Genomic DNA, 14,833 nt, shown 5'->3' with positions numbered 1-14,833 from the left:
ATCTATCTATCTATCTATCTATCTATCTATCTATCTATCATTGATGACCCAATACACCCACTTTTAAGAGTGTTACTTTAATAAAATAGAAATGATATCAGGTGGTCATACAAATGTCCAATTTAAAAACAGAACAGCGGAAGCATAAAAAATCACACAAAATTTTAAACATTTAAAGCCACAATATCAGATATTTATTCACATAGTTAAATCATTAAACAAATATATCCTTTAATTTAAAAAAAGAAAAAAAAGAACGAAAAAAAAGCTTATCTGCAGTGCATCGCTCAACCTGGAATAGCTGCACAATAGAGAGACTGCATAGGTGTAACATTAGTGTGCAAGTCTGCTGTGGATGGAGTGAACGCTACATGGAGAGGCTCAGATGACGTTGTGGAGGACGGCGACAGTCAGTGCAACGATCGTCATGGAGGAGGAACAGGTGGATGCAGAAGATCCCGGTGCCATAAAGGGCTCTGTGTGTCTGAGCATCCAGTCCTTCTCCACATGTAGTCCCTGTTTGTCAAGCTCAGGACCAACTATCCTGCGGATTGTCTCGTAGTATTTATTCAACCATTGAAGCTGGAGAGAGAAGAACATTGTCCATGAAAGAACCAAAGTTTTACACTGCCAGCAAGTAAAAGCCAAGTACCTGTTTCATATAGATACATTTGATGAAATTTGGTTGAAAAATTAGGAGAAAACAATGGATATTAAAAAATAAAATCAAAAGAAACATAAATATCCCTGTATCTTCTTGTTCTAAAGTGAAATCTATGGGGATAGAATACTGACATAAACTGCACACTCAAGGCAAGGCAAGGCAAGGCAAGGCAAGGCAAGGCAGGCAAGGCAATTTTATTTGTATAGCCCGTTTTTACAAACAGTTTGTCTCAAAGGGCTTCACAAGGCATCGTAACAACATCCTCTGTCCTTAGACCCTCACATCGACTGAGGAAAAACTCCATGGAAACCCTTTTAACTCAAATCAAACATCCGTGCGTGCTTTTTTATTTTGTATCCTGCATCTCTGCCCCCTGGAGCAATATTGTAGCCTGCCAGGAGAAAAACAGCTCGAGCATGCGCAGAGTCCGCTCGCAATACTTCCCCCTGCTCGCGCGTGCGTAGACTGCTGTTCGCAAAACTCTCCTTGCTTAGAAAACTTTCCCCTGCTTGCGCGTGAGTGCTTGTTTTTAGTGGCCGGGCCTGTATCCCCAAATATAATTGGTTGAGCGACTTTGCCAAGTGGACAGCAAGGTACGGCAACACCACTAGGAAAAACGGGACAAACCACCCACCCTGAATGCCTGAATGACATGTTTTGTGATTTGGTGTCTTGACTTGAATGTTTGCAAAATGTCACACAGAGCAATGAACTTCGGTATGTTTGTCTGAGTGCTGTCTTTTCTTTCCTCTGTCGTTGACATAATCTGATAAAACACTGATCATTTTTTGATCCCATTTGCGTGCGCGGTTTATGTCAGTATTCTATCCTCATAGAAATCAACTATTCCACACAGTTCAATACTCAGATCACTTTTGTTTTCTAAATTCTGCCCCTTCAAAATATACTGTGGCCTACCAAACATTATCCTAAATTGTTACTTAAAGGGATAGTTCAACATTTTGTCAAATTGGCCCATTGCCATAATCGCTATAGTCATAGCAGTAGGTTCGTTACTGTTAATTGTCGGTGCAAGCTATTTTAGAACGGCCGAGCAGAGCTGCTCAGAGCTACGCTACGGAGGCTAATGGGATTTCTTGGTTTCCCTCATCAAACTCATCAAATACACAATCCAACAACTCCAAAACGCTTTCATGGAGTTGTGACCTGCACATTCATCACGCTATGAGATAATAACAGAACATTACGAAACTGAGTCGTTTTCGAGGTAAATACAGAGACTGCTTGCAGAAAAACTGCCCCCGACGGAAACGCGCATCAGCGGTTTTGCATGAATTTACCTCTAAAACAACTCTGTCTCGTAATGTTCTGTTATTATCTCATAGCGTGGTGAATGTGCAGCTCACAACTTGTCCACAAGAGCGTTTTGGAGTTGTTGGATTGTGTATTTGATGAGTTTGATGAGGGAAACAGAGAAATTCCATTAGCCTCCGTAGCGTAGCTCTGAGCAGCTCACGGCTCTGCTCCACCGTTCTAAAAATAGCTTACACCGACAAATAAAGGTAACAAACCTACTGCTATGACTATAGCGATTATGACAATGGGCCAATTTGACAAAATGTTGAACTATCCCTTTAAATAAAAGTACCAAACCACAATAGAAAAGCACTAACAAGTAAAAGTTCTGTTCTTCTATTTAAACTCCTATTCCTAAAGAAAATGGCCCCTGTAAATGATTAAACTATTTTACAAAACTAAATCTGCTCCATCTATATCTACTGTAAGAACCTTAACCCTGCTGTGTTCATACTGTAGATGGTTGATATACATGTATGCAATGGATTAATTTCAGTTGGAAAACAAAAGTAAAGTTTTTCATCAGTCCAGCCAAAAGTTGACAGAGTTCCTCTTTATCTCTGAAAAGTTTCTTTGTTGAAAAAATATCAAATTTCTCCTCAGATTAGAAAGAAACAAAAAGCAGAAGTCAGACTTCACACGTGGTTTTGTTGATCTCTGAGCTACAGAGAAATTCAAAAGATCTAAGTATTGAAGGGGGATTTTGAGAGGAAACCAGTTATTTTAATGCAGGGAAATGAAGCAGCCGGCTGATGTCACACTGTTATTCTCAAAGGTATTTTCATATTTAACACAGGAAACTCATTGCATTACCAAGGGAACAGAGTAAGATTAGCTTAGGGTTTAAGGTAATGTGTTATGAGATTGGGAAAGTTATGTCTAATACTTCATTAGAAAAATATATGTTGAATTTCTTAACATGCAGGGTCCTGTGAAGGTCTTACCTGTTCTGAGCTGAGAAGAGAAATGTCAATCAACTTTCTGTCGTATGGAACCAGCGACACAGTGTCAAAGGTCAGAAAGTTATGACCATACTGGGGGAAGAGTAAAAGACAAAGAAGCACATTACTCACAAACTAATGGCCTTACTTCACACACAAAATCATAATGTGAAAAATGTTCTAGTTTTGATCAAGCTATCTCAAACTACCTTTGTTTGGACAGGTACAGTTACAACAACGTCTTCGATCCGGATCCCAAAGTCGTTCTCTTTGTAATATCCAGGTTCTTAAAGAAAGACACAATATGTTTGCCATTGTTCAAACATTTTAGACATGAAATGCTACTACATGTGAAATTAATTTGCATTAAAATGGTCATGATGTTGGTTCAGTCTCACCTATGGATGTGAACATGCCTGATCTGAAGGGAATGTTGTTGCCCTGGAAACCAACGGGCCCTGAAATGATTTGAGAACATGATGGTAATTAAAATACAGATAACATGACAATTAGAAACTGTGATGGGTCTCTACTTCAAATTTGTTCTTTTTCTTTAGTTTTTTTTTTTTTTTTTTTTTTTTTTTTTAACTTAAAATGAATTGTTGTTTCCTTTATTTTATTCAATTTTGTATTATTTTGTTTGCAATGCTATTAAAGCTATATTCATGTTTTCCTGTTTGTTTGTTTTGCCTTGTTATTTGTGTAATTACTTTTTATACTGTAGGTGAGGTTTAAAGATAAGCAGGTTTTTTACCTCACCCACACATGTTTTATTTTTTTTATTTCATTTATTTTGTTGATTCTACAGTTGTGCAAATAAAACTTAAACTTAAATTGTGTTTTTAATTAGTAGATATAGAAGTTAAATCTGTGGGTGTAAGCCTTACACTCATGAACGCCAAAGTAGTTTCCAACACCATGACCTGTGCCATGGCCGTAGTTGAGGCCGACCTCCCACAAAGCCCGGCGACCCAGCATCTCCATGTTTACACCTGTTGATAAACAAGAGCAGCATTCAGTAGAGAGCTAAAATCAAACATCCTGCTGCTGATGCAGAGACACAGCCACTCAAACAATGACGCTGAGTGGAGAAACAGGGCTCTCTGGTGGTGAAACTGGGAAAAGTTTCATTGTCGAATGTAACTTTAAACATGAATTAAGTGTTTTGCGTTCTCACCTCTTGTCCCTGACGGAAATACGGTTCGGGATATCTCAATGTTTCCCATGAGCACTCGAGTGAAGGCTTCCTGTGGAGCAAGACCTGTGGTTAGTGACCATATCAGTTTACTCTATTATACCAACCTGTATTTGTTATACCCCACCAATTATACCATATACTACTTAATATGTATACTTCATTTGTACATAAGTAAAAGAATAATATCATATTGTATCAAGATCGGGGATAAAGTGTCATCTTATCCTGTAATAATGTAACTAATAAAAATTCCGAAGGAAACTAATTCATAGCAGAGGAGTGAGACAGAAACTCTGACTGCAGTCCACATGATTAGCCATCTGTTGTATTTTGACTATAGATAAACATTCACACTTTCAATAGGACATTAAAGATGTACCTTCTGCATAGCTGTTGGTGTTCCCCAGTGGACTGTCCGAGTGATGTCAGTGGTGCCATCTCTGATAGTAGTAGTGGTATTAGTCATAGTGAGAGACAGGATCACGCATTTCAAATGTGATGTGAAGTGAAACTGTGAGTAGAGTTTGTTTTTTACTCACAGATACTGGCCACCAGAGTCGACCAGGTACATCTCATCAACTGTCAGCTTTCTGCTGGTTTCTTCTGTTGGGCTGCAGCACAGAAAAACAGGAAATAACAGCAGCACAACAACTCTCTGGAGCACATTATCTTTTGTATTACTGTTAAAACGGTCCACAAAGACTCCACAAGCCTCCAAAGGATTTAACAGCTTCTAGCACCAGGCTCACTTGTAGCTTACATGATAGTAAACTGACGTTTTTTATCAAATGTAACTTCAGCAGCAGGAAACTGTTGACTTCTTTCAGCACCAGGAGTTATTTATAACCCAGGACATGACAGTATCTACTGTACAGTAGCATTGATTCAAAACAGCAGTGCTGTTGTTTGTGGTGATAATGAAACATTTCTCCCAGTGCAATGGTGTGGGTTATTACGTGTATTAAAAGGATAGTTCAACATTTTGGCAAATTGGCCCATTGCCATAATCTCTATAGTTTTAGGAGTAGGTTCGTTACCTTTAATTCTAAAAGGCTATTTTTACTGTAGAACGGCAGAGCTGAGCCGCGAGCTGCTCAGAGCTACGCTACAGAGGCTCTCGGGATTTCTTGGTTTCCCTCATCAAACTATGAGATAATAATGGAACAGAGTTGTTTTCGAGGTAAATTCATGCAAAACCGCTGCTCCCCCATCGGGAGCAGTTTTTCAGCAAGCAGTCTCTGCATTTACCTCTAAAACAACTCCGTCTCCTAATGTTCTGTTATTATCTCATAGCGTGGTGAATGTGCAGGTCACAACTTGTCCACCAGAGCGTTTTGGAGTTGTTGGATTGTGTATTTGATTAATTTGATGAGGGAAACCAAGAAATCCCATTAGCCTCTGTAGCGTAGCTCTGAGCAGCTCGTGGCTCTGTTCCGCCGTTCTAAAAATAGCTTGCACCGACAATTAACGGTAACGAACCTACTCCTAAAACCATAGGGATTATGGCAATGGGCCAAACTACCAAATGTTGAACTATCCCTTTACACTGTAAGTGTATATGTTTTTTTTCTTACAATGGAGCTCTTTGACACAGAGAATGACTTCATGTTGATAGTAACATGAATTCTTTATCAACTTTGGTCTTTTTATAAAAAAAAAAAAAAAAAAGACTAGAAAATGCATGTCACAGTGTTCAATTATTAAACTTTTTCACAATGTCAATCTGAAAAGGAACAAACAACAGCAAAAGTAATAACAACTGAACAACAAATGAGAGAATGTGAGTGAATCTTACCTGTAATGAGCAAGAGCAGCATTGGGTCCACTTGCAGAGATAGTTTCAAAGCTCGGACCTCTGCTGTCACTCTGTTTGCTGTAATGATATTTATATTAGCAGTGAACTGAGACCTACACTTTTTGCTTTTTAATTAATAGATATTTCTGAATTTGAGCTTCAGTGCTTTGATATTTTCTAATCTCTTGAGCGTTCCTATTGTGCATCAATTCTCCTCCATCGCGTGTGTTTACATGTGCACTCACCTGCGACACTGATTGACGTAAGCTGCAGCAGTCAGCTCCGTCTCCTTCCCCTCGGGCACAGCCTTCTCCAGCCACATCAACAGCTGGATGACAGCGACTGCGTCCCTCACCTGCAGGCAGCCACAGTGACACACAGGATGACACTCAAGGTGGCTCACTGAAGCGTTAAAGCAATGAGTGAGAGTGATTATTAAATGTCTGCCAGGTCTGACAATTAAGACTGATAAATGGATTTCTATGGAGATGATAGTCTCATATGAAGGTGTTAGATGATCTTGTCTGGTTGAGTAAAATCAAAAGTTTCATATTTTTAACGATAACTGTTTCTTTATAGGTAATTTTAACTGTGTGGGTGTGTGCATGTACATGGTGGTTGGCCTGTGTACAGTATAACTTCATTATGTCTGTGTGCACATGACATACGTGAGCATCCCTCAGGATTCGCTGCTCAGTGTCGTCCTTCACAGCTTTAGTCGTCAACACGGGAGAGTAGGAGCTTGTCATGAGTTTGTCCTGTAATGTATGATGCAGAGAAACAACCAACAATCATTAATATTGCAAAATATTACAATAGTATGTTTTGTTCATTCCTTGTATTTAAATGATTTAACCTGCTTTCTTTGGTTTTAGAAAACTGTACACACAGGATTGACATTTATCACCCATACAATTATTACAATGAATAAGTCAGCTAATATTTTACATCCTGAGGACACAAAGAAACATTAATGTTCATTTAGTGTAGCCAGCTCTATTTCAGCTCAGTCTCGATCACCACCAGCTGCTAAATGCTCCACCATGTTCACTCCCTTTAATAACTCACTACAGAGCTTCACGTGAGTCGTTAGAGCAGAGGGAGGAGGTGGAGAACTGTGGTTAAATGCACAGATTACACCTCAACCACATTCCTCATTTCACCAGTTTACAGGCTGAAACCGCAACACGAAACTCTACACACTGAACAACAAGTGTGGTCTCATACATTATGAGGAGTGGGATTAATTAGTCCAAATCACATTTGATTGGATTCATTTATGTAGCTGTCTCTGTGTTCAAGATGAGTCATCAGATGTGAACATTTTGCTGGAAGATGAGAGAGGCATCTTCATATTGAAAATTTCGTTCTGAATTTAGTCTTCACTGCGAGGGGCTGCTCACGTCACCCACAGTGTCATGATTTATTGTTTATTCAGTTTTAAAAGTTGGATTTTGTCCCCAGTAGATTTTCAATCTCAGGAGCTGCCAACAAGCAGTGACTCACCACAGCTGCCTTAATTATCTAAAACACAGCTACAGCACAGTGAAACGAACACATCGATTAACTTTATCTACCCAGTGTATTTCATTCAAGATAACAAAGTGAATATGCACTGGAATATATTATGAAATAAAATATCTACAGTACATACCTGTGGAGTAATGATCTCATAAAGTGCATAGTTGGTGTATTCGGTGCCGATCCACACTTTGACCCCAGGCTTTGCCACATACTGCTGTAAATTATCCAGAACACTGTCGTAGGTTTTCAGCTGCACACACAGGGGCCCGTTGCAGGAGGAGTTCAGGTAATCCTTCAGCTCATTTGTCACTCTGTCCACGTGCAGAAAGAGCCTGATGGATTTGGTGAAACGAAAAGTACGTGTTTTATAAGTGACTTATAAAAACTTTCCTTCTGCGTGTGTCATGGAAGTTGCAGGAACAAAGACGTTGAGTGTTGAGGGAAAGGAATTAAGGGAATATGATGTGTTTGCATGTAATCCCTGAAAAACGGACTTACCAGATCTCATTCATTGTGAGCAGAGTGTAGGAGTAGAAGAAGGGATTGTATGGGATGTCATTGCCACGCAGATTAAACAGCCCTAAAAAGGATGAACAGCACAACACAACACGTCTGACTGTCAGCAGCAGAAACAGCTCGCGCATTCATTAACATAGTTTGATAGTTGCATTTTGGGTTTGCACTCACTAGACACCACTGTAGCTTTGCTCTCAATTGGTATTCACTGAATAAATAAATAAATAAATAATACCCACAGAGTCTGTTTGCATCTAATATTTGTGTCTGATGTACGTGACTTTTTCTCTGCCCCCCTCATCGAAAACACACTCACTAATTCTGAAATCAGAAGTCAGGAAAGGTTTGAAGCGTGGCAGTTCATCCTGTGTATCATAAAAAGGATGCTTTTAAATAGTGTGCTGCTAGTCAAACACACGGCGCTAAAATCCTGCTTTAATATGTTTATTTCTACTTGCTTAAACCAGCTTCAATCAAATCAATCCCTTTTTAAAAGTCCAAAGTTAGTATAGCTAAGTCTTTATACCTTCTTGAATGTGTTATATGAGTACTGCTAGAAAGCTCCTCAATCTGTTTCCTATAGTCAGATTATCTGTCATAATCCCTCACAACAGACTTCAACTCTTCAGGCTATAGTTGTGTTTGTACTTTGTTTTGTTGTGTAGTTTTTGCAAAGTAGTGTATGTTCAGAGCTGGCCAGAGGCTGACATCAGCTAAGGAGCTCTCCAGAGCCCTGCAGCCACCAAGTGGCCTACAAATGAAAATGGAACAGAAAATAAATGACTGAGATTACTTCTCAAACATGTTTGAACATTTGGTCCATTGTTCTTGTAATATACTGTAGATTTTTTTCAACTGCATCCATGCTAATATTAACCATCAAACAGAGCAGCTTCATGGACAAAGCTACAGAAATACTTACAGGCTGTTTCATCCAGCGCTGACAGCAGAAGAGCTGTGGGTTCGTATGGATTGTCTTTCATCTGAGTTCGGATCTGCTCCACTTTCATCTGCCAGGACCTTTCTGCAAAAACACAGTTTACTTTCATTTGTATTCATTTTAAGATCAAAGATTTAATGCTCATTTGTGTTTTTTTATTATGCATCTTCACCGTATCCTGCATTGACCAATCATATGGCCAACAAGCTGAAAACTGAAAACTGACATGTAACCACCATCTGATGTTGAGTAGTTTCATATTCATCATGGATGAGTTACCAAACAGGATCCCTTATACTGTCGGGGCGGTGAGGGTCCTTTCACTGGTCTGTTTGCATTTTCTCATAATACATCCAAGCTGTCTATCTACACATCCTTATAAAGTAAAGTTTTCATTCATGTTGGTGTTTGTGTCCAGCTGATATCCAATATTATTTCTCTCTTAGCTCTATTATGGTCTGCACCAACTTGAGAGGTGTGAATTTGGCCCATAAGCCACCAAATGTTCTGCTGCATACATAATTGTTTGTCTGTCACCTGCTGCTGAGCTTGTGCGTAGCTACAATGTGGTTATCAGTGTTTTTGCTCAAATTACATAAAAGACACTGAAATGCTTCATAGAGCTGAGCGACCCCTCACCCTTCACAGCTGGTAGTTGATAATTCACTAGTACAGTAGCAACACCGTTCACATTACATACCTGTACTGTATCATTTTTTGACTCTGAAAATAAAGTGCAGCTTTGAGGCTTTCAATCATAGTGATTTTTGTAAATGTGGTGCATCCAAAGTGTAGACACATCTCAGTGCTTTTCTGGTAACTTATCCCTTATCTTTGACATTTCTGTCATCGGTCAAATCAATCATCTGTTGATGGACTCTCTCTCTCCCCAGACAGTCAACAAGCTTTCATATCTCAAGTATGAGACAGCATTCATAAAAGACTTTCTGAACTCCTGAGTGTTTTTTTTAACCGGATTGCAGTCACATGCACACACACACACACACACACAAACACAGAGTCACATGGACCATTAGGTTTACGATGCTCTCCATTTGCTCCATTTGCCTATTCTCTGGTCATAAAGACTAATAAGGCTCATGTGCGTCCAGACAACTTCCTTATCTGGAGACTCTTCCATTTTCTCTGAGTTAGTATTTGATCTGTCCGTCAGCCATAAAAACACAAACAGGCTGTTTATGGCCGTGTTTGCGGAACTGCATAATGCCCTCTGTCCAGTTTGCAGGTATTTATCAGCACACAGATAAAGGGCACCACAGAGTGTACAGACACACACACACACACATGTTAGGAAACTCACGTATGACTCTGTCTGGCAGGCGGGTGATGCTGTCGGGTGGGACGGGCGGTCTGTCGGTCCACACTTGGTCCACCAGGTTCGTAGGGATGGACTTGAGGCTGCGATTGCTGGACTCCAGATTGAGCTCGTAGCTCTCCTGTGTTTCTAATGGAGGAAATTGCAGATGATTACAAACACTGAGCCCAATCAATCGCAAAGTAAACAGTCTGCATGGCGTCTGGAGGCTCCATCAATAATTTTCCATCTACTTAGACGAGCAGCTCGTTGATGCTAATCTGGACTGACAGGAGGGGAAGCAGAATAGAGACTCACTGAGGGAGAAGAGGAAGGGATCAAAGCCGATCTGGCCGCCCTGTGGGACCTCAGAGATGAGCCACTCCGCTACGCTGCTGATGGACACTGGGAAAAATCACACATGACAGTTAGTCCACCTGCGTTGAATACAAAGGTACTGTAGACTAGTGACACAATGATTAAACATTCATTGTGTTTCAGCAAAAATAAATACTTAACTCTTCATAAGATGAAGTTTTTAAAAGGTGCATTAAGCCAAGTGTTATACGGTTTCAGTCCAATAAATTACGCACAAATCGGTATAAATAATTACATTTAAACACAGGGAATCAGTTCAGTTACAAGATGCTATGCTATGATGAAAACACTTATTTGTAAAATGCCGTGAGGGCACAGGTACAGATGAATCATATAAAGAAGTAAAACACATTAATCACAGTCAAGATGAAAGTAAAGCAACTGTGATGGAGCCGTAGCTGTAAGCGTTCAACACACTGCAACCAAGAGCAGAAAAACACCAGTTTTCTGTGATCCAATAAAAAGACCCAAAGCCAAAATTGTGTTCGTCCATCCCTAAAAACTTCCCCAGCACCGTTTGTGGCTCTCAACCTCAAGCACATTTGTTCCCTCTGAAACCAGTCAGTACATTTGTTGGAGCCTATTTTCATCCATGGATTAATACACATTTGGCGCTCTTTGGATTATTAATGGCAGCAGGACTCTGGCGATGTACATTGTTGTGTTGTTAAACTGACACATACAGTAAAGTTGGGTCAGACCTCAGCTACACAGACAAAATGTGTTACTAAGAAATAAAAATGGCACAAGGCGGCATAAAGAAATGTGCTCTGACCAAAACAACAAAGAAAACACAAGTTGTGCACAACAGCAAAACAAAGTTACAACCCATTTTGGGTTGCCATATATGTTCTGTTTTTGTAAGACAGAACACGCCCTGAATTCAGTTTGTCCGGCATGCGCTATTTATATTTGTAAAAGGAGGAGCAACATTTGTCAGGATATTTTAAGACTGGTTCATCAAAACCACAAACATTTCATTGGAATCCATGGGTGCTATGTTGTCACAACAAGCAGTCAAAATATGAGACCTGCCCACCATCTTTTTCCAGCTCCCAGTTGCAGTCCATCTGTCTCTCCGCTTGAACCCAGTAGCGGCTGTCTGTCCACAGAGCGGCCTTGGTCTTTGTAACCACAGCGGTGCCTGGGGAGACAGCAGCTGTGTTATGGATGGGGCAGTGACAGTGAATTACAAACAGCAATAAAATGTCAGAGTTGACTTAGGACAATGCGTGATGGGCGAGCTAATCTTGAAAAATGTGCACGCATGGGGAGAAACAGGATGGTTAGGGAAAAGCAATGAGGAGACGGCAAACTGGTGATGTGTGGTGGATATAAATCAGGGATTTATCATTCCACTGTTGTACCCACACATGCGATTGATACACTTATAGAAACAGCTGCATAGGTCGCTGAATCTGAATTTTGTAGGAAATGCGACTCATCATGTTAGAGTTTGATGTGGGCCTGGTGTGAGCGGCACATTACTGAGATGTCATCTGTCTTTCTCTTCCCTTCATCGGAGCAACAGCTGAGCGCAGAGATCATTAATTCTGCTCACCATTATGGCGTGAAAGACTCATAATTCAGTGGTTGAATTACTCTGCCAGGGTGAGCGCAGACGAGAGGGGGAAAGAGAGACAGGACGCAACGATGCAGTGAGTGAAAGCGATGAAATCAAATCAACGCACAAGCAGGCTGTATGTTGAAGATGTGGGATGAAAGTAGAGGAGCTGCACAACCACGGGACACAGGCGTGGGGAGTTGAGTCATGGGGAAGAGGAGGAGGAGGAGGAGGAGGACGACGACTACGACATTGTACCTGCAGAGCCTGTGAAGCCGGTCATGAAGGCCATCCTGGAATCACGTGGTGCGATGTACTCACTCTGACAGAGAGGCAGAGAAGGTTACACACACATGCATGAACATACACTTAAGAGTACACACCTAAACACACACACACACACACACACACACACACATACAAAGCTTGGACCCAGAAGAATTAATTATGACAGATAACAGATGTACCAGGTGAGCGTCAGTGCCGGGGATAATGTAGGCGGCGATTTCCAGGGGAAGCATTTTCTCTCGTAACTTCTGCAGCTGGAGAGTGGTATTTACTGCTGTGCTTGGGAGGTACTGCAAAACACACAGATACACACACACACACACACACACATTTGTTTTACTACATTCGAGGGGACCAATCATTGACATTATATATTCACTAGTCCAAGACCCAAACCTTAACCATCACAACTAAATGCCTAACCCTGAAACCACGTCTTAACCCCGAGACCGCCTTGTAAAATCGTGGGATCCAGGATTTTGGTCTCAACGAGGCTGTCGGACCCCAGAAGTATAGTTGGGTCCCAAACACACACAGGCATACACAAAGGGAGAGAGAGAGAGAGACGGAGAAAGAAAAGTCCTCAGATTTAATTAAAACCTGTGGGACTGCTGATTCATCCCTTTCTGTATCTCCCACTGTAATCATTAACTGTAGTGAATGTGCTGTAATCATTAACTGTAACTGTATAAAACTCGTGCAACATGTTTCATAATAGGAAAGTGCTGTTTGACTATTTTCAGGCCAGTTTTATGACTTCATTTTGGTAATTTTATGAATAAGGTCTGGCAAAATCAAAATGCTTTCATTCACATGCAGATCTCACCGGTGGGGACAGAGAGCAGTTCCTCTCCGTTCGCTCATACACTGCAGCATCGATAGCATTTCCTGAAATGACAAATGCCTTGTGGTTAAAAAAGCAAAACAAACTAAAAAAAAAACACTCTGGAAAGTGACACAAAGGGCCACAGTGTTTTTTTTTTTGGTGACTTATTGAATCTTTTTGGACAGAGTCAGAGGAGTCTGTAGCTATCAAATATCTGGATTTAAGTCGACAAAAACTTCTGGTAAGCCGGCAAAAAACAGAATCAAATAACATGTTCACTTTAAGATAATCTGTTAAACATAAAGACAAATAAAAGAAGAGGAATAAAAGCCAAAAGCAAATTTAATGCATAAAGTCCTGATCAGTAAATCAACAGGCATGGAGGATGCAAGCAGCAAGTCTTTCATGAGACAGTGTGACATAGATGCATGCAATCAAGCTGATTTTAATCACAAAACAGACAGTATTTACTTCATTACATTAATACAAATTATAAGAAAAAACACTATTTTAAACCATTTCTCCACTTTCTTACTCATCATGAACAAATAGAAACATTCACACACATAAGTGAAGATAGAGAGGAACTTTTTTTTTTTTTACCTGCCAGTGCTGCCAGAGACAGAGTCAGAGCCAACAACCAGCCGGGGGACGGCATCTTCTTGGAGGTATGACCAGATCGACACAGAGCGGCTACAAAGCAGGTGCTCTGATGTGTATGTAGCGTATCTGAGAAAGTGTGTGTGGGTGTCTGGTGAGAAATTGTGTGTGGGTGTCTGCTAGTAAGTGCATGACTGTCCTCTCTCTCCCTCTCCCTCTCTCTCTCTCTCTCTCTCCTCCTCCTCTGCCACCGCTCACTATCTCCTCTCCCTGCGGCCCTCTGATAGGAATCCTGTGCAGTAGCTCTGTGGGAGGATCTTGGGTTTCAGAAATATTTCTTTGCTTAAAAAAAAAAAAAAAGCCCCAAAACACAGAGTGACACACCAACCGTCTATTTTTTCCCAGAGAGAGTTGCTCAACATCTGAATGTTGGCAATTTCCACTATGATGCACAGACCCCTACCACGTGTTTCTGATTTTTAGGGGGGGAAAAAACAACAACAAAAAAACACAAAGAAAAAACAATTTCACATTAGATTTATGTTAAATACTCATTATTCAAATTGATAAGAATAGAGATTCCAGCTCTGCATGCAAAGAAGCTGTACTGAACAAGGACAAGGCTGTTTATTTATTTTAGAGCTCGAGATGGTGTGTGAGTGTGAGTGGAGTGTGTTTGTCTGTGGACAGATGTAGAATCTTCAGATATTTGCACATGAATGCATGCATGAGTATCTATCTGTGTGTGCAGATCCACAGATTATAGGCAAGTCCTTGTGTAATCCTGCAGAGGATTTCCATTGAAAACGTTTGTGCTTTGGGCATTTTTAAATCCCTGAATTCGAGCCAAATGTAGCATGATGGCACTTAGCTTCAACGAAGGAGATGGACAAGGAGGAGGCAATATCGTTTAAAAACTGGGGCATGCTTTCCGACGGTCTCTCCTGGAAGACATTCACGGTGTTGC

General features: G+C 40.6%; 1 protein-coding gene across 1 annotated transcript; it reads right to left on the bottom strand.

The window, feature by feature from the left end:
* Positions 1-297: 297 nt before the first annotated feature.
* On the bottom strand, positions 298-14,047 carry xpnpep2 (X-prolyl aminopeptidase (aminopeptidase P) 2, membrane-bound). The gene is made up of 21 exons (XM_083980912.1): positions 13,870-14,047; positions 13,267-13,328; positions 12,620-12,730; positions 12,411-12,474; positions 11,628-11,732; positions 10,529-10,615; positions 10,217-10,360; positions 8,878-8,979; positions 7,938-8,019; positions 7,570-7,771; positions 6,584-6,673; positions 6,161-6,270; positions 5,916-5,993; positions 4,660-4,731; positions 4,500-4,560; positions 4,100-4,169; positions 3,810-3,914; positions 3,321-3,380; positions 3,132-3,208; positions 2,926-3,015; positions 298-582 (listed from the first exon to the last, which is right to left on the bottom strand). The coding sequence occupies exons 1-21, from the start codon at positions 13,922-13,924 to the stop codon at positions 382-384; spliced, it is 2,028 nt and encodes a 675-aa protein (XP_083837038.1). The 5' UTR covers positions 13,925-14,047; the 3' UTR covers positions 298-381.
* Between the last annotated feature and the right edge of the window lie 786 nt (positions 14,048-14,833).

This window comes from Trachurus trachurus (genome assembly GCF_905171665.1).
Source record: "Trachurus trachurus genome assembly, chromosome: 10".
In the NCBI taxonomy this organism is placed as follows: Eukaryota; Metazoa; Chordata; class Actinopteri; order Carangiformes; family Carangidae; genus Trachurus; species Trachurus trachurus.
This window is presented reverse-complemented; position numbering and strand designations above follow the sequence as displayed.